The 20,280-nt window shown below is 46.6% G+C and overlaps 1 protein-coding gene across 6 annotated transcripts in view; it reads right to left on the bottom strand.

Annotated features, from left to right (window-relative positions):
* Positions 1-20,280, bottom strand: part of SH3KBP1 (SH3 domain containing kinase binding protein 1) — a 442,009-nt gene that overhangs the window by 333,140 nt on the left and 88,589 nt on the right. Inside the window, exon 1 of one of the 6 annotated variants that reach the window (XM_066357661.1) lies at positions 4,903-5,215. The exons of 1 other annotated variant lie outside the window; for it this stretch is intronic. In XM_066357661.1, the coding sequence (XP_066213758.1) occupies positions 4,903-4,906 (4 nt within the window). In that variant the 5' untranslated portion in view covers positions 4,907-5,215. Of the gene's footprint in view, positions 1-4,902; positions 5,216-20,280 lie in introns of those variants that run through there. 4 more of the 6 variants (XM_066357663.1, XM_066357657.1, XM_066357659.1 and 1 more) reach the window with 4 other exon arrangements.

Genomic DNA, 20,280 nt, shown 5'->3' on the forward strand with positions numbered 1-20,280 from the left:
GGTGATGCTGCTCGTTTCTCATATCAATCATTACACTCCAAGAATCACCACGTGAGAGAGGCTCCTTCCCTCACACTGAAAGGATTCTAGTGTTTTCCTGCCCTGCATCTCTCCCACTGAGAGCCACCCTGACTTCTGGGTTCTCAGCAGCTGGCTCTCTTCCTGTGGAATAGCATCTCAGTTGTCCATTCTGCTTAACGTTGAACAACAGTCCCAGGACTAGAGCTTGCTGATATGAAGGGATTAGCCACGGAATACACTTAGAAAGCCCTTCTCCTCCCCTACTATCTCCTGTTCCCTGCCCAGTCCTCACTTGGTTAACTCAGGGACAGAGAAAGGCAGCCCCTGCTGTCCGGAAGCTGGCCGGGCACTTTCCTGTTGAACATAAACAACTGCACACAACACTAACAACAGACAAGGCCGCTTTGAGGGGGATGGGACAAGATGAAAACGAGGCCACTCAGTAATCATGTCTGAACATGGACAAAGCATGAACTCTGTCCAAACCACAAACGTCACCAAACATCCCCAATCCTGGCTAACGAGTGACTGCTGCTTCTTTACCCACCACAGCCTCATCTAGTCTACCCTGCTTCCAGAGGACATTTATTAAGACACCCAATCACAGAACTGCTCTTCCCCGGGCCTTAAGTGTTCCCCCAAAGCACGTGATCTGGGCCCAACCCTATATGTGGTCCTTCCTCACACCCTCTTGCTGTGATGCCCCATGGTGCCCACGGTGCCTCACGGTGCAGGGTCTCCCTCGCTGCACGGAGAAAACCTGCTCTTCCAGCCCAGGTGGGTTCCTGGGGGTGTGGCTGCAGGGAAGTGACGAGTCCTACTCAACTTTCTGATTTCACCTCGAACACCATCTCCTCAATGCCACTGTCCTTATCACTCTGCAGCCTAAATCAAATTCCCTCTCGCTAATCTCCTTTCGTGAGACCTGCCACGACTGATGATTTCTTACTGTCATGAGTCAAGTCTACCTCTTCCACTGGACTGAGAAGCCCAAGCCAGCAGGTCTGCGTGTGCTGAGCACCTGTTCCTGGCACAGCGCCTGGCACAGGGCAGGAGATTAGGAAGTATTGGATGGATGGATGGATGGATGGATGGATGGATGGATGGATGGATGGATATATTGACCACTGTATGCAACCTACTTTAAAACAATTACAAATACAACGGTTGATGAGAGAAAGCCAGCAATGCAGAAAGAACTGAAGTGGTCAGAGAAGAGACAAGCGAGGTTTGCGCAACCAGGACTCAGTAGCAAGGGTTTGCCTGTGCCGTGATGGACCTGCAGTCATGGGCAATAACGGTGGAGCCTTTTCTTCCATTTCTAACTCAAGACTGTTTGTGGAGGTTAATACATGCTATTCATTTTAGCTTTGGTTCAGTATAAAGCCGTCTACCACCAAAACAATACATTGCTAAAAACAGTCCAAACTCTGTTGTTACTCTGGAATTCTTTACACAGAAATCATTTGCTGGGCTTGCAAATCCTTCACTATTTGCAGATTTGGGTGGTAATAATATGTGTGCGATTGTAATTACAAGAGGCTTTCCCTGTATCGGGCACCGTAGGCATCTCCCTGCAAGCTCAGAGGGCACATTCTGAGAGGGCTTTTGTAAGAGGCCATTTCACAAGTAACAGGCTTCATTTCAGGGCTAGGGATTTGAGACTTTTCGGATCAAAGACCATATAATCCAGTTTTATTGTGCTATACATCAACAGAAAAATCATTATCAGGCTAGGTAAGGATACAAGTGCCTCAGATTGATAAACTGAACAAATCTGAAAGCCAAAGACTAGGGAAGGCGGGGGTTCCTGTGTGTGTGTGTGTGTGTGTGTGTGTGTGCGCGCGCGCACACACACACACACACACACACCTGCTTCAGAAACAGCACTGTTAGGTGGCTCCATTGGAAGACATACAGATCAATCGTTAAACACCTGTTCTTCATCACAAATACACTGCTGAAGAGCCTTTAGGAGAAAAAGCAAGTGGTCTTTAGCCACGAGCTACTATGAACATCTTAGATCCCACTATAAGTATTTTTTTATTGATTGATTTTTAGAGAGACTGAGAGAGGAAGGGAGGACAGGGAGAGAGAGAAGCATTCATTTGTCCCATTTAGTTGTGCATTCTTTGGTGGCTTCTCGTATGTGCCCTGACCAGGGATTGAACCTACAACCTTGGTGTTATGGGATGACACTCTAACAGACTGAGCCACAGCCAGTATGAGCATTTTAATGAGTTAAAAGACAGTATTAATTTTAATCTTATTGCCTCTAAGAATTAACACCTGAAAAAAAAATGAAGATAATTTTCTGCGTGTGTGCGCACGCGCACACACGCGCGCGCGCTTTTGTAATGGTTATAGTAAAAAGTACATATATAAGCTTGTAAAGACCATAAACTGCAGAAGCACTCTAATTTTCTTAGAAGGATCTGGATAATGAAATAGTTCATACTCGAATGATAAACAGATCTGTTTCTTCTTAATAGAACTCCTTAGCCCTCCTCTCACTGAGATACAGCAAGCACAGTCTAGCCACGGAGAAAATGTCTGGACATTTAGATATAACTCTTTTCTTTTCTCTTTTCTTTTCTTTTCTTTTCTTTGTGTGTGTGTGTGTGTGTGTGTGTGTGTGTGTGTGTGTGTACAATCCTCACGGCAACAGCAACCCACCCAAACCAAAAGGTGATCAAAACAGCACTTTTGGTTACCTATGGAGAAACCAACCTGTTACTAAAGTGCTTAGTGATTTTAAAGTATATATTTTTGTTAATGAACTAAATTATCTTACTAGGTGCCAAAGCAAAACAAGAGTGTGGAGTAAAGTGTTTTGTCTTCCTTCCTTCCTTCCCTCCCTCCTTCTTTCCTTCCTTCCCTCCCTCCTTCTTTCCTACCCCCTTCTCTCCTTCTTTCCTTCCCTCCCTCCCTCCTTTCTTCCTTTTTCCCTTCTTTCTTTCCTTCCCTGTTTCCTTCCTTCCTTCCCTCCTTCTTTTCTTCCCTCCCTCCTTTCTTCCTTTTTTCCTTCTTTCTTTCCTTCCCTCCTTCCTTCCTTTTCTCCTTCCCTCCCTCCCTCCTTTTCTTCCCTTTCCTTCCCTCCCTCCTTCCTTTCTTCCTTCTTTCTTTCCTTCCCACCTTCCTTCCCTGTTTCCTTCCTTCCTTCCCTCCTTCCTTTCTTCCCTCCCTCCCTCCTTTCTTTCTTCCCTCTTTCCTTCCCTCTCTCCTTTCTTCCTTTTTTCCTTCTTTCTTTCCTTCCCTCCTTCCTTCCTTTTCTCCTTCCCTCCCTCCCTCCCTCTTTTCTTCCCTTTCCTTTCCTCCCTCCCTCCTTTCTTCCTTTTTTCCTTCTTTCTTTCCTTCCCGCCTTCCTTCCCTGTTTCCTTCCTTTCTTCCCTCCCTCCCTCCTTCCTTCCTTCCCTCTTCCCTTTCCTCCTTCCCTTTCCTTCTTCCCTTCCCTTCCCTTCCTTCCCTCCATAAATATTTATTTAGGGCCTGCTCTGTGCCAGGCACCACAGAAAACAGTGCTGAGCAAAACCAGGGCAACACAGCATTGTCCTTATGGTCATGGAGCTTACAGTAGGGGAGGCAGATGTTAAACAAACTCGATACATATGTAATACTGCTATAAAAAGGAAAAGGTGCTATTGGAGAAGGGTTAACAGGGGAACTACTTGACTGGGATAGTGAGGGAATCAGAGAAGGGCGCTGGGAAAAAAGTGACACTGAAGCTGAGAGGCCATCAGACCAGCACCACTTCAGAAAAGGAAAACCGATTTTGGCAAATGACCACAAATGGAATTTCGACTTTGCCTGTCAACAACTGACTAGGCTAAACCTCCCCTTTCCAGTGCATCTGTCTTCGTGTGCCTCCTGTGACTGACTGCTCGCCTATCACTTTCTGACTAGCCTACCCAAATCCTGTTACCTGAACACAGAAAGGTCTCACTTTATCATAATTTATTATAACCTACAGCCTTCCTATGCTTGGCCTAGAAACATCCTAAAATAACCTGCCAAAGGCATGAAAAACAGATTGGCTGCCAGCCAGAATATCGGCTGGGTGGACCAGACCTTTAATAGCCAAAGAAGTCACAAACCCTTTGCCCAGTAAAGTGTCGGGTTCTCTAGGCAACAGGGTGGCTCCAGTGTTCGGGGGTCTATACCAGGTGGGACCCGGGGGGCGGGGATGTTAAGGGTTAGTTGCCTCTTAGAACTGCTGTTTTATCAGTAAATCAAGGGCTGGATCGCGGTCTCCAGTTCTCCAGCCTGCAGACTTGGAGGATGTGGGAAGTGGCCTTTGAGCACCACGGAGCGGATAGCTCCCCGGGCTGGAGGAAGGAAGGCAGCAGAGAGGAGTCAGGACCCGAGGATGGCACGCCAAGCCCGGCACTGGGGCGTTTCCCGCCCCCCACCACGCCAGCCCCCAGCAAAGGTAATCGGGCTCCCTGCCGCCCCAAGACCCCGAAAATCCGGCATCCCCGGCGGCGGGCAAGGCAGGCACCGCGAGCCCCACGCAGGGACAGAGCCCACCAGCTCTGGGTCCCCGCGTCTTCAGCGCAGAGGAGGGCGCGCTGGGGCGAGAAAATGGCCAAGATCGAACTCTCCCCGCCCACCCGAAAAGCCAACCACACCCCCTGCGTCCCTCAGCCCAGCCAGCCCTGGCCGGCCCGCGGGGTTCCCGTCCGCGCCGCGCGGGGTCGGCAGGGACACGAGCACGAGTGGGAGCGAGCGGGGATGCGAGAGGCGGGCAGGGCTCCCCGAGCAGTGTCCCCCGTCGGGGCCCTCCCCCGGGGCGCCCTGCCCGGCTCCTCGGTCCTCAGCCAGGCTGGCCGCCCCCAGGCTCGGTGGGCACCCGGCGCCCGGCGCGGGCGGCTCCCCACTCACCCATTGGCGCCGAGCCGAGCCGGGCCGCCGAGGCAGCGCAAAAGTTGGCGGAGGCGGGCGCTGAAAGCGAGGCGCCGGGGTCGGGGCGCGGGGGTCGGGGCGCACCGGGACCGGGGCGCGGGGATCCGGACGCGGCGGCTGGGCCGGCTTCCTCCTCCGGAGCGGTGGCCGGGGCGGCTCAGCGCCGCCCGCTGCTGCCGCTGCTGCTGCTGCCCCGGGGCGACTCCTGCTGCTGCTGCTGCATCGCGGCCCGCTGCGCCCGGCTGCGCCGGGTTTCCTGCTCCTCGCGAGTGGAAATTGCGAAAAAAAAAAAAAAAAAAAAAAAAAAAGCGCCGCCCAGCCCAGCGCCCGGCAGCCGCGACAGCGCAGCCCGCTCTCCCTCCTCTCCGCCGCCGCTGCCGCCGCCGCGGTGCTCCTGCGGCTCCGCCTGCCGGGGACGCGCGGCTGGCGGGGCGGGGGCGGGGCGGGGCTGGCGGGGCGGGGCGGGGGCCTGGCGGGGCGGGGCCTGGCGGGGCGGGGCCTGGTGGGCGGGGCGGGGCCTGGCGGGGCGGGGCGGGGCGTCCCTGCGGCTGTGGCGCCCCGGCGCCCCTCCTCACCGCCCGCTGGGGAGGGGCCCAGCTCGTCCCCCACCCGCGGCGGCTCGGCTAACGCCCCGGGAAATGCCGCGAGACTCCTCGAGACCCGAGGAGGTGGGGGTCCGTGGGGGTCCGTGGGGGGAGGGGGCATCTGAGTGGAGGGGCACGTGGAGAAGGAGGGGGAAGGGTCCGAGCGCTAGGGCACGACCGGAGGGGAAGGACCAGCTGAGAGCGGGGAGACCCGGGCCAGGTGAGCGGCCGAACACCTGCTGAGAGTGGTGGCTGGTAACTGTGAAGAATAAGGCTTCACTGAAGGAGCTGTTGGGAATGAGGGAGAAGGGGTCCGGATAGAGGGAGACATATGCTCTGTCCCTTAAGTGCAGCGTGGGAATGACAGGCCAGGTGCGAGATTGTACGTAGGAGGTAGTGGGATGGCGTTGCGGAAAGACAGAGAAGGACGCAGTGGGCCAGTGGGACGCATCGCCCGCTCCGACTTTCGGACTTTCGACTTCTGACTTTTCAGACTTTCGCAGGGACCCCTAACCCCATGCCTGGGCCAGATGGGGTTTGGTTGCTGGGCAGTGTTCCCAGGCTCTGATGGTGTTCCCAGGAATACATTAAGGCAAGGGCCAACTCCCTCCCCAACCGGCATCACTGTGTCATGCTGACCCCCAGCCCTGCACAGCCCACCCCCGAGTGGACACTAAAATGAAAATAGGGAATTCGCGGGAATTCATGGCTAATTTGGTAACTCCCTTCTGGGTCCATTCACCACCACACCTTTCACCGCATTCTGCCAGCTACCACGTTCATTGACTGTCCAGTTATTTTCTTTTCCCTTTCCACCATCTGGTGGTAGGAAGATATAGTGAAATAGATGGGAGATATTCACTAAGAGAGAAAATTAAACAATAAAGCAATTAGATCATCGGCTCCTGAAAAGTGGAGGAGGCTGAGGGCTAGGGGACCCACAGGTGACAAATAAAAACTGATCCCCTACCCAATATAGGGCTGTCTGCATACCTCATCTACGATGTTCGGACAACTCCTGGGAATTGATTACATCCTGGGATTTTTGCAGGGGGGAAAGGTTATAACTGTTTCATTAGCTTAAAAAAAAAAAAAAAAAAAAAAAAACCTGAGCACCAGGGTCTATAAACAACCATCATCTTTCTAAATACTTTTCTTGGATGTCAGAACAATCAAAACAGAAAACTAGAGGCAGAAGACCCAACCACACAGCTGCTGAGACGATAGTAATGACATCAATGTCAGAATCCTGAGGAACATGGAAATTAAGAATCTGAGTGTGTCACGTCTGGGTGAATACTCAGTTATACCTGCTCCAGACACCATGGCGCCTCATTCATGACATGCCTTGGCATATCAGGGCGATGAGGCCCTGTGATAGAACGAGTGAATTGACAAAGCCTGAAATTCATAGAGCCTGGCTAAGGCCCACTGTTCCTGGGACTTTTATTTTCTTGAATCTCCCCCAGAAATACTGGTCTGGGGTCTGCCCAATTCCAGAAGTGGTTCTTCTTAAGGCCGGGGTCACTGGTCCACTTTCTCCTCTTGAATATCGCAGCCCTGAAAGTGATATGACCTGTTTTAACATGGATATAGCTGCTCTGGACTTGTGGTGGACTGGCATCTGGATGCTGAGGACTCTTGGCCGGCTGCCCCATGCATTCCCAGAGCAACACGTGCAAAGTCTTTGAACAGTGTTGACACCCACCACGGCTGGAGTTACCTGGACATGGCAGAGGCCAATACACCTAACCCAGCAAACTGATGGCTGAATTCTATAGAGCGGGGGGGGGGGGGATCAGCTTGTCTTATATCTTGCTTAATCTCACTCATCTCTCTGTCCTACAGGAGGAAGTCAATCTTCTTATTTACATTTTTCCCCAGCTTCGTACAGGTGAACACAGACCACCTGAACTTTTGCGTCTTATTTTGGTTCCATTTTATTTCAGGGCATACCTTTCCTTTTTGAACCAGAGTAATGTGTCCCTACTCCTTGATCTGGTAGGCTCCCTGGATGGACAAATCTGTCATTTCATCACACACACACACACACACACACACAAACACATAAGACTGCTAAAACTTAACGTCTTTTAAAATTCCTGATCTGTGCTCTAATTGTAATGCCTTAAGTAAATTAAGTTGTATCAGTTCTACTCAAAACACTACAGAATTTTTTTTTCATTTGAAGTTTCTTCAAATTAGAAAAATGGACATTTCTCCCCGCACCCCTTACTGTTTCATTTGTCTGAATTTTTCCTCTTGTCCTCTTGTCTTTCCTTTGAGAACTTGTATTGGCCAGCAGCACAAGGGAAGTTAATATGAAGATTCAAATTCAGCTGCTAACAAGAATAGATGTATGAGTCTCATCCCGCCTCCCTCTTACAAGAGCATTTTTAAAACAGAATAGTTAGTGCAATATTTCATATTCTGTGTATTCATGTCACGAATGTTGTTAGAGAAATACATTGTATTGAATGCCACATCTTTGTCCCACTGAACTCCCATTTCTACCAGAATAGAAGATGAATTTTACGAATGGAGAGTAGCTGACATGTCACACTTAAAGCGATATCACATGACTTCAAAGGCCCCAGTGTGGCTCAGTGGTGGTAACATTTTGGATAAAAATGGAAAGTGGTTGATCCTCTGCCTATGTAGCCATTTCTCTCCCAGTACTTGGACTTGACATGTAATTTACATGTAATGAATGATACTTTGCTTTGATAACCTTTAACATCATTTTACATTAATATAAATTACATGCTGAGTGCTTTAGAAAGACAGTGATTATCTGGTGCTTCTGATGAGCTTTATGGAGAAATGTAAAAACCTCCTGCTGCCGGAAAGTAAGGATATGCTCACTGAACATGGTGGGGCAAGTCAAAACGGCGCACAAGCCAACCTGAAAGAGCTCTCTAAAGCCACAGCTGGAACAATTCAAGCAACAAAATGAAGATTTTTTTTTCCGATTTTGAGAGAGGGTGAGAAGCATCAACTCTTAGTTGCTTTACTTGTTCATTGATTACTTCTCATAGGTGCCTGGACTGGGGGGCTCAAATCGAGCCAGTGACCCCTTGCTCAAGCCAGCAACCCTGCTCTCAAGCTGAGAAGCCTACACTCAAGCTAATGAACACATGCTCAAGCCAGCGACCTCAGCATTTTGAACCTGGGACCTCTGCATTCCATGTCAATGCTCTACCCACTGTGCCACCACCAGTCAGACAACAAAATAACAACTCTATTGAATGATAACCCACAGAATAAAGTTCATATATTTAAGCCCATATGGATATAAATAAATAGGTAACTAAATAAGTCAGAGAGAGGGTCAAGTCTTTCTTACAAAGAAATTCTAATTAATAAATGTAGATGAAATGAGGGAAAGAGATCACCAATAGGACACCCCAGTGATAATCGATGCGGATACAATCCACCTCAAGCTCTCAAATTAGTGGGTGCACATTTAAGGAGAAGGCCTGACAGCACTTTTAAGCAAGCAGTCAAGGCTTCATGCTGACAGTTTTTGCTTGTTTGTTTGTTTGTTTTTAGGTGAGAGGAGGGGAGATACTGAGACAGACTCCCACATGTGCCCCAACCGGGATCCATCTGGCAACCTCACCTGGGACCAATGCTTGAATCAACCGAGCTGTCCTCAGCACCTGAGGCTAAGGCCCTTGACCAACCTAGCTATCCTCAGTGCTCAGGGGGCCACACTAGAACCGATTGAGCTACTGGCTGTGGGAGGGGAAGAGGGACAGAAGAGAGAGAAAGATGGGGAAAGAGATGGGGAGAGAAGCAAATGGTCACTTCTCCTGTGTGCCCTCACCAGAAATCAAGCCCATGCTGACAGTTTTGAGGCAGGTATTTCCCTTCTTCCTTTCTATTATGTACACCAGGTTAAATGTAACTTGTTCAGACTACATCAAAAGCTGTAGAAATAACATCTTGCTCTATTATCCTTGACCGGGCTTAAAAACCACTCTTGGAATGACCCACTCACTTCCCCTTTTATCCTTTTCAGTGAATCCTTTGCAATAAGTCCAAGAAAGCTGGTTTTACCAGCTCTGTGGACATGCAACTAATCAAATCAGAGAAGTAAGTCATTTATAAGACAGCTAAACTATGATTATCCTTAAAAAGTTTGTAGGAAAAGCTTGCTCTGTAAAGAAAATAGCTAGAAGGTGTGACATGCTCTCCCACAAGGCTATAAAAGTTGGAATAGGATGTTCTTGCTTGAGAATCCAAAGAGTGCCTGGATAATTTATTTCAAATTTGATCAGTCACAGGAACTTATATCAGAAACAAAGAAGAGCCCCAGGTTATGGATTAACCTGCCAAGAACTTTTTTCCATCCTTTTCCACAGCAATTATTTGTCTGAAACATAGTAAATTGGGAGGAAAGTCTTAGGAGATTAACAAGAAATATGGCTTCTACTGTTTTCTACCCACTCTACCCAGCCCCCTCCACCCTCAAAATTACAAGGAGTCATATGTAGCAAAGGGCATTTTTGCAATTACAAAATGAGCCAAATGCTATTCCAAAAAAGCAATAGCTAGTAATTCAAGATCATATGTGTGAAATATGCATTATAATAAATGTTAAAAAATTTAAATAGAAGAATTGGTGTTTAACATAGAAATAAACTATCCCGACAGGCCAATTTTTAAAAATGAGAGCTGGTTAACGATAGGGGGCTTTTGATCTTATCAGTAATGAAGACTTAAAAGTAGAAATTGCCTTGCAAAAGTGACTTCTGTTTTCCCCTGACCTTTCAGGAGAAATTAAGCTCCAAGGCCCTATCACATATTAGGGTCCCATTGGAGCCAGGTCTCCAGAATGCACAGATGTTTTTCAGCATTCCAGACATAGGAAAGAACAAGTGAGAATGCTCAGAGTCTGGGGAACAGATGATGTGACAAGGGGGCTTGTGTGATTCTGTGGTCTCTGTGCCAAGCCAAGTGTGACCGAGACCCTGCAGGCAAAGGGGAAGAGCACAGGTTTCTGAGCAGACTGATTTTAGGAAAGTAAATGGTGAGCTAAACAGAAGCGAGACCGGAGGAGGAAGAGCCTCAAAGTAGGAGGCCACAGACAGGCCTGAGGTATTAAAGGCAAGAAATATGATGGCATTGACACTGACAAAGAGGAGAGATCACACCCAAGAATCATTTCTGAACTACATTTGACAGACCTGGTGAGACAGCAGATTTGGGGAGAGGGTAGGGAGCAAAAAAGGAAGATCTAAAAGAAGTATTTTGTTCGGAAGCTTAGTAGATGGCGAAATCAACCAAGTGGAGAAGGAAGTCATTTGGGGTAGAAAGAAGATAATGAATTCAGATTAATCTTATTAAGAGTGAATGCAGCCCTGGTTGGGTAGCTAGGTTGGAGGATCATCCCGATTTGCCATGCAGCAGGGGTCCCCAAACTAAGGTCTGCGGGCCGGGCCGGGTGCGGCCCCCTGAGGCCATTTATCCGCCCCCGCCGCACTTCCAGAAGGGGCACCTCTTTCATTGGTGGTCAGTGAGAGGAGCATAGTTCCCATTGAAATACTGGTCAGTCTGTTGATTTAAATTTACTTGTTTTCTATTTTAAATATTGTATTTGTTCCCATTTTGTTTTTTTACTTTAAAATAAGATATATGTAGTGTACATAGGGATTTGTTCATAGTTTTTTTATAGTCTGGCCCTCTAACGGTCTGAGGGACAGTGAACTGGCCCCCTGTGTAAAAAGTTTGGGGACCCCTGCCATACAGGAATCAACCAATGAATACATAAATGAGTATAATAACAAATCAGGCTTCCTCTCTCTCCCCTCTCCTCTCTCTCTCTCTCCCTCTCAATGAAAAAAGGATAAAAAAGAGTGAATACAGAAGGGAATGAAGTAGTGATCCAAGATAAAACATGGATGATCCTTGAAACCATGAAGCTCAGGTATGAAAGGACACACATCATATGATTCCACTTATATGAAATGTTCAGAACAGGCAAATCTATAGAGATAGAACGTAGATCAGGGGCTGGGGGACTTTGGAATGACTGTTAATGGAAACAGGTCTCTTTTTGGGGTAACAAACATGTTTTAAAATTTAAAATTCACACTGATAGTTGCATAAATATGAATACAGTGGTACCTTGAGATATGAATTTAATTCATTCTGTAACCGAGCTCGTAAGTCAGTCAACTTGATACTGGACCCATGCGTCAATGCGCCAACTAGTGGCAGCTTCCTGAATCACGACTCATATCTTGGAATTTCGCTCGGATCTCGAACAAAAAATACTGACCAAGTCGCAGCTCGTATCTTTAAAAAAAAAAAAAATTGTTGGTCTGTTCGTATCTCAAGGTACCACTGTATACTAAAAACTATTGGATTATTGGATTATATACTTTTCAGTGGGTGAACTGTATGGCGTGTGCATCATCATCTGAACAAAGGCAGTTATGTATTTTCAGAGTGATAATAGGTACAGAGATTCCGTTTGGGAAGATGAAAAAGTTCTGGAGGTGGATGGAACACTGTGAATGTACCACCACTGAACTGTACACTTAATAAAGATTACAAAGGTCAATGTTATGTTATGCATAGTTCACTACAATAAAAAAAAGAGAATGAATACATTTGTGATTGGTGGATGATATGGGTCATGTGAGGATGGTTTCCTGTATTCGCCTACTCCAATAAAAGGCCCACACTGCGTCCCAAACAGGGGATGGGTATTGCAAAACCACTACCCATCCCCCTCAGTGTCACCTCCTCAGGGTGCAGAGAAACCACATCCGGTGGCCTGGGCTGAAGGTGATGAGCCACATCACCCCAGGTGGTGAAAGCCCCAGCGCACACATCCAACCCCAGATGGGTCCTCAAACCCCAGAGGCCTCAGGACTTAATTGAAAAGTCTCTGAACCAGGCTCTCATTTAATAAGACAGGGTGCATTGCTTTTCTAGAACAGCTTCTTATTAAATAGAGCCAGTTAAATCAAGTTCCCTTCCTCAAAAATAATTACAAGCCAGCCAGAGGCGAAAGTGGGAAGTAAGTGAAGTTCATCTTGTTTGGCTTCGATTCCCTTGTTGAAGGTTTTTTGTTGTTGTTGTTGTTTGTTTGTTTGTTTTTTTCCTGGACCATAGCGGTTCTTACAGGGTGCAGCAGCACATGGGAACTTGTTAGCAATGCATGTTGTGGACCTCACCCCAGAACTGAATAAGGAGCTCTGGGGGTGAGTGCCCTGGTGGCATCTGAACCTGCCCTCCACAGGATTCTGATGCCACCAGTGTGAGAACCACTGTTTTACCTCAGCTTCCTGGCGTCCAGGTGACTGCTTTGGTCATCTGATGACCTGGGTGATCCTGAGTAATAAAAAAAGGTAGGAGGGCCTGACCAGGCGGTGGCGCAATGGATAGAGCGTCAGACTGGGACGTGGAGGACCCAGGTTCGAGACCCCGAGGTCGCCAGCTTGAGCACAGGCTCATCTGATTTGAGCAAAAAGCTCACCAGCTTGGACCCAAGGTCGCTGGCTCAAGCAAGGGGTTACTTGGTCTGCTGAAGGCCCGCAGTCAAGGCACATATGAGAAAGCAATCAATGAATAACTAAGGTGTCGCAATGAAAAAACCTGATGATTGATGCTTCTCATCTCTCTCCGTTCCTGTCTGTCTGTCCCTATCTATCCCTCTCTCTGACTCTCTCTGACTCTGGAAAAAAAAAAAAGGTGGGAGGGAGCTCCCAGTGACATTCACTTCTGAATTGGTAAAACCAATTTGGTGTTTATTATCATTACAGAAGTAATACCTGTTCATTTTTTAAATTAATAAAACTTTAAAGATACAGTACAGAAGGTGAAAATTTTCCATAACTTTACAATCATCAATTATTGCAGAGATAACTGATAATCACTGTTAACTTCTGATGGAATATTCCTCCAATTTTAAACGTATGTATGATGATTTCCACATACTATAATTGTAATTTTTTTGAGCTGGTAACTGCTCTTTAGTGCTCTTATGACGGAAACTCAGAACCTTGGGGAGGGAGGACTTCTTTTCTTGGAGAATTCCCAAACCGCCTTTTCTTTTTCTCATAAATTCTATTGTGAAATATTAAACCTGCCTGGAACAGAACTTTTTGAGAATGTATTTCATAACCTTCTGGGGACAAATGAGAATCCCTGATAAAAATGCTTAAGAAATTCTCTGGTCATCTTTAGTAAGATTTAGCTCCTTTGGGGGAAATGAGTCCCCTTCCCGCCTACCTGCCCGCTCCGCCAACTCCGGTCACAAGTCTGGTGAGCTTCAGCCTGACGTTCTGTTCCTGTGTCAGGTCTAATGATGGCCATCCAACCGTCCGCTTCCCAGAAAACATCCTGACTGAGGGTGAATCTTGAAAGGCAACTTTGCCATGTGTTCATAATTTATTTGTCTCAGTTTTGAAGTATGCATGAGCCTCTCCTAACTATAGACAAAACAACCAGCCTATCAGATAGAGCCTAGACTTGACTTTTTCTCCGTACTCAAATACAGGAGGAAAAGGGTTCAATCTTACATAAAAATACGGTGTTTTACCTATCTTTTGAAAATCCCTCTGGGCAGTGAGGATGATATTAAGATAATAATCAGTACCATTTATGGAGGAGCAGAGCCCTGCGATAGTCTTTTATCTTCTTTTAAATTCTCCCAGCAGTGTAAGGTGTTGTTATCCCCATTTTACCAGCGAGGAGACTCAAATGCAGAAAGGCTAAATGTCATGCCTCAGGGGTCCCCAAACTTTTTACACAAGGGGCCAGTTCACTGTCCCTCAGACCATTGGAGGGCCACCACATACAGTGCTCCTCTCACTGACCACCAATGAAAGAGGTGGCCCTTCCGGAAGTGCGGCGGGGGGCCGGGTAAGTGGCCTCAGGGGGCCACATGCGGCCCACGGGCCGTAGTTTGGGGATGCCTGCCCTACATCCCTTAGCACAGGGTCAGGAACCTATGGCTCACGAGCCAGATGTGGCTCTTTTGATGGCTGCATCTGGCTCGCAGACACATCTTTAATTAAAAAAATAATAACGTTAAAAATATAAAACATTCTCACGTATTACAATCCATTCATTTCCTACCACTCATGTTCATAGTTGCGGGTGGCTGGAGCCAATCACAGCTGTCCTCCGGGACAACACCAAATTTTTATTGGATAATGCATAACGTACACGGGTCATTTGTATGGCTCTCACGGAATTACATTTTAAAATATGTGGCATTCATGGCTCTCTTAGCCAAAAAGTTTCCCGACTCCTGCCTTAGCAGGAGGGAGAGGCAGGCCCTGGGAGTGTCAAGTCAGCTGTGCCTGACTCCATTAGAAAGTATGAAGTCATTTGAGGTTGAACAAAGCAACCCGCTTCTTTCATGGTTTAGAATTCCTCCTCAATGGCCTTAGTACAAAATTTAAATGGATCCTTGTGAATATTTTGCTGGGTGTGAAATTTGTATACATATAAAATGGTCTTGACATTAACAGTGAGTGATAAAACCCCGAATGCATATTTACACATTCTTTGTATTTACAGTTGCCTCTTAATTTATAAAGTACATTTAAAACTTTGAAAGCAAACATTCCAAAAGGTTAAGCAGGCATCCCCAAACTACGGCCCGCGGGCCGCAATGCGGCCCCCTGAGGCCATTTATCCAGCCCCTACTGCACTTCTGGAAGGGGCACCTCTTTCATTGGTGGTCAGTGAGAGGACCACTGTATTTGGCAGCCCTCCAATGGTCTGAGGGACAGTGAACTGGCCCCCTGTGTAAAAAGTTTGGGGACCCCTGGACCGTTCAAGGGTCATCTAGGAGTCATGTGGCTATAGCTGATCCAGCCCCTTCTGTTTGCTGAGCCAGCAGAGGATGGGGGAACAGTCACTGGCCCGGAGATGAACAGTTCAGGCTTCACCCACTGCTAGCTGGCATGTACTCCTGGAAGGTTTCTAAACCTCTCTGGGCTTCACGGTCCTCATCTGGGAAATGGGCTGGAGTAAGGCTATAATGGGTTAAGACTTGCAAAGTGCTTAGGATAGTGTCTAGCACTGTTCCAGATTTTCTTTAACCAGCATAATTTTAATAACAGGAAAAGTTGCCATTTGTAGCAAAGTCTTTAGATATATGTACTCTGGCAAATCCTAGCTCACTGGATACTTGGGTTAGCATCTCTCCCTGTCAAATCCCAGTAAAATGGTAATAAAGGAATAAGAGGCAATTCACCCACAAGGACAAGGAGAACAAGAGCGGAAACAACACAGGACTACACATTTCAAGGTGCTGTTGGGGTTCAAACAGGAGCCGGAAGGAGCAACAGGCTCAACAGGAAGCCACCAAACCGAAGTCAGCAGTGAACCCAGGAAACGAGCAGCTTGGCTGAGCAAAAGTCAGGCAAGGCTCAGAGCTGCAATCAGAGAGCAGTATTGCTAACTATACACCCAATGGCTGGTCCCGCTCCCCTCCTTATCCTGTTCCACCAGACGTTACACCCAAGAGGATCCAGTCCTCAGGTGCCTGGTGACCAAGCCTGACCATCCCCCTGTCTGCCTTTCCTGCCACAGGCAGGGGATGGCGGGTTCTTTCTCCAGAAAAACCAAAGGGTCCTAGAGGTAAGATCCCAGATGCGGATGGGGGAGAAACTGAAGCTGTATACTAGTTCCGTGGAGGCACGTGGGCAGATGAGATTCGTAAGTGGCTTCCCATTAAACTTTCGAGCTCTATACTGTGGTGATTGGTAGAACACTCTCAGAGATTCTTAACAGTTGCTGCAGCTTCTATGCCAGTTTTGGAGCTTTGGGCCAAGATATTTAGTGTCAGCTTCTCTGATTGTATGATTCCACTCATATGAAGTATCTAAACTATTCCAATTCATAGAGACAGAAAGTAGAAAGGTTGTTTCCAAGGGCAGGGGGGAGAGGATTAGTGTGTAATGGGTATAGAATTTCAGTTTTACAAGATATAACAGTTCTAGCCTGACCAGGTTGTGGCGCAGTGGATAGAACATTGGACTGGGACGCGAAGGGGATGTGGAGGACCCAGGTTTGAAACCCTGAGGTTGCCAACTTGAGCGTGGGCTCATCTGGCTTGAGCACGGGGTCAGTACCTTGAGCATGGGGTCATAGACATGACCCAATGGTCACTGGCTTGAGCTCAAAGGTCACTGGCTTGAAGCCCATGGTCGCTGGCTTGAGCAAGGGGTCACACACACTGCTATAGCGCCTCCCCCCTGCTGTCAAGATACATATGAGAAAGCAATCACTGAACAACTAAGGTACCGCAACAAAGAATTGATGCTTCTCATCTCTCTCCCTTCCTGTCTCTCTGTCCCTATCTGTCCCTCTCTCTGACTCTGTCTCTGTCAAAAAGAAAAAAAAAAGATGTAACAGTTCTCAAGATCTGTAGCACAAAAATGTAAATATACTTAACACTACTGAACTGTATACACTGAACAATGGTTAAGATGGTAAGTTTAATGTTATGTGTTTTTACCACAATAAAAAAAGAATCTGAGAAAAAAAGAAACAAAAACAAAAAGCATTAATAAAAAATAGTATATAGGGAACAGAAGAAGACTTCATCATCAACTAAAAGATTCTGAGGACATTAGAAGATATTGTGTCCATGAAACAAAGAGAGGATAAAAATAGAAAGAGGGAGAGGAGGTGAAGTTGTTATAATCAAAAGACAAGAAAGCTCTTGGAAATTTTAAATATGACAGCCAAAATTTTAAGAACTGAATAAAAGAGTTGTCATCTCCCTGGAGGTAAGAATAAAAGGCAATTAGATGGAAAAATAGAGTAGAAAGGATAGAAAATATAGAGAATCATTCCAGAAAGTCCAATATTCAACTTATAAGCAGCCCAGGAAAAATGTAAACAAAGAAATGGAAGGATTGGAATTATCAAATTAAATTAACAATACAGGAAAATGTCCCTAAACTGAAGGAAAATTGTCTATCTCCACATGGAAAGGGCCCACCAAGTGTCTGGGACAATGAATGGGAAAAGGCTCACAACAAGGCATATGATTATGAACTTCAGAACACCAGTGATAAATCCTAAAGCTTCCAGAGAAAACAAGCAAGGTGCATAATAAAGAACTGGGAACCAGAATAGCATCAGACGTCTCAACAAGGTCTCTAAAAAGTGAAAGATAATGGAGCAATACCTTCAAAATTTTGAGAGTAAATGATCCTCAACCTAGAATTCTACACTTGTCTGACCTGTGGTTGCACAGGGGATAAAGCATCGACCTGGAATGCTGAGATCACTGGTTCAAAACCCTGGGATTGCTCAGTCAAAACACATAAAAGAAGCAACTACTACAAGTTGATGCTTCCTGCTTTCCCCCTACACACACTTTCTCTCTCTGCCTCCCTCTCTAAAAATCAATACAGAATTCTACACTAAACCAAACCATCCATCAACTATGAAGCTGGAAGAATGACGTCTCCAGACATAGAAGGCCCCCAACTGCATACCTTTTATGTACTTTCTTCAAAAATATCAGGAGGATGTACTCCAGCAAAAGAAAGAAGCGCATGAAGAAAGCGGCAGATTCAGGAAACAAAGGATACCATACAACAGAGTAGTGAGAGAGAAATTCCTGGATACCTCTGGAGAGCAGGACCAGAGGGTAATCAGTTCACTTTAAATATAATAGCATAGGCCCTGGCCGGTTGGCTCAGTGGTAGAGCGTTGGCCTGGCGTGCGGGAGACCCGGGTTCGATTCCCGGCCAGGGCACATAGGAGAAGCGCCCATTTGCTTCTCCACCCCCACCCCCTCCTTCCTCTCTGTCTCTCTCTTCCCCTCCCGCAGCCAAGGCTCCATAGGAGTAAGGATGGCCCGGGCGCTGGGGATGGCTCCTTGGCTTCTGCCCCAGGCGCTAGAGTGGCTCTGGTCGCGGCAAAAAGCGACGCCCCAGAGGGGCAGAGCATCGCCCCCTGGTGGGCAGAGCGTCGCCCCTGGTGGGCGTGCCGGGTGGATCCCGGTCGGGCACATGCGGGAGTCTGTCTGACTCTCTCTCCCCGTTTCCAGCTTCGGAAAAAGAAAAAAAAAAAAAAAGAAAATAAATATAATAGCATAGAGCGTTCTGGGAGGGAGGTGTGATTTAACTGAGTATGTGGCTGTTATCAGTAAGCTTTGGCAGATTTGGTGGAGTATATGGTAGGCAGAATAATACCCCCCTAAACATGTCTAACCCCTAATCTCCAGAACCTGTGAATATGCTAGGTTAGAGGGAATGTGGGATTAAGGCTGCAGATGGAATTGAGGTTGCTAATCAGCCAAATTTAGGACGAGGAGATTATCCTACTTTATCCAGGTAGTCCTATAATCACAAAGGTCCTTAAATATAGAATAGGAAGGCAGAAAAAGAGTCAGTGTCAGAATGGTGCAGCATAAGACAGATGTGACCAGCCATTACTAGCTTGGAAGATGGAAGAGGCCATGAGCCAAGGAATGCAGACAACCTCTCAGAGCTGCAAATGGCAAGGAAATGGATTCTCCACTAGAGCTTTCAGAAGGAACACAGCCCTAGCAACACCTTGATGTTAGCCCAGTAAGACCCACTTTGCACTTCTGGCCTCATAGCAGCACTAGGAAACTGATGCAGAGGATTTGAATAAGTACATTAAAATTAATCAAATAAGAAAATCAGGGCATTTATTAACATTATGAAGAACAATAACTTGTAAAAAAGGAAACAATCTGTAGTAAAACCTATGTAGTTAATCAAAAACAATATTTATGTGGTCATGTAATATAAAGCAACTAATATTTATTAACTAACATGTGACAATAATATATTGGGAGACTTTGGGGTTGGAAGTTAGGAAGAGTAATGCAGGAGAGGAGAGCTAAATCCTCGTCTAAGATCTCATTAGATAGTGCCTTAAAGCAATAAATCAAGAACTAGCAGTATAGGCAGATTATTTAGATATAGGGAAGTAAAATCCAGAAGTAACAGGTATAAGAGTTGAAAGTGGCAACCCCTGAGAGTGGAACTGAAATACAAAGGGGTAGAGCAGGGACTACCGCAGAGGGGATAAGCCTTCCTTAGGACAACTGTTTACACTCTGAGTGTATCAGTTTCCTACCACCGCTCTAACCAAGTACCATAAGCTGAGTGGCTTAAAACCACACAGATTTATTTTCTTACAGTTCTGGAGATCAGAACTCGGAAATGGGTCTCGCTGGGCCGAAGTCAAGATGGTGGCAGGGCTGAACTTCCCCCCAGAGGTCCCAATGGGCCGAAGTCAAGATAGTGGCAGGGCTGAACTTCCCCCCAGAGGCCCCAAGGGAGGATCTGTTCCTTGCCCTCTCCAGCTTCTAGAGATTAGAGGCTGTAGCGCCCTGGGCTCCTGGCTCTTTTCCAGGCAGTGATCACATCATTCTGAACTCGCCTTCCATCCTATCTCCTCTGGGACTCTCTCCCAGTTCCCCGAATAAGGGTGATTACACTGGGCCCACCTGGATAATCCAGGATCATCTCCATAACTCAAGATCATTAACTTAGTTACATCTGCAAAATTCCTTTTACCAGTTAAGGTAAGGGATTATTAGGATATGAACTTCTTTGGTGGACTGGTATTATTTGGCTTTACTCTAATGTATCTGTATTACTTTAATAGAAATACTTTTTAAAACATGCACTCTTTGACCCAATAATTCTATTTCTAGGAATTAATGCTAATAGAATTAGTCATGTGTACAAAAATCTGTGTGCATGGACATTGTTTATGATGCTAAGAAATTATACACAATTACGTG

The sequence above is a fragment of the Saccopteryx leptura genome, chromosome X, assembly GCF_036850995.1.
Source record: "Saccopteryx leptura isolate mSacLep1 chromosome X, mSacLep1_pri_phased_curated, whole genome shotgun sequence".
In the NCBI taxonomy this organism is placed as follows: domain Eukaryota; kingdom Metazoa; phylum Chordata; class Mammalia; order Chiroptera; family Emballonuridae; genus Saccopteryx; species Saccopteryx leptura.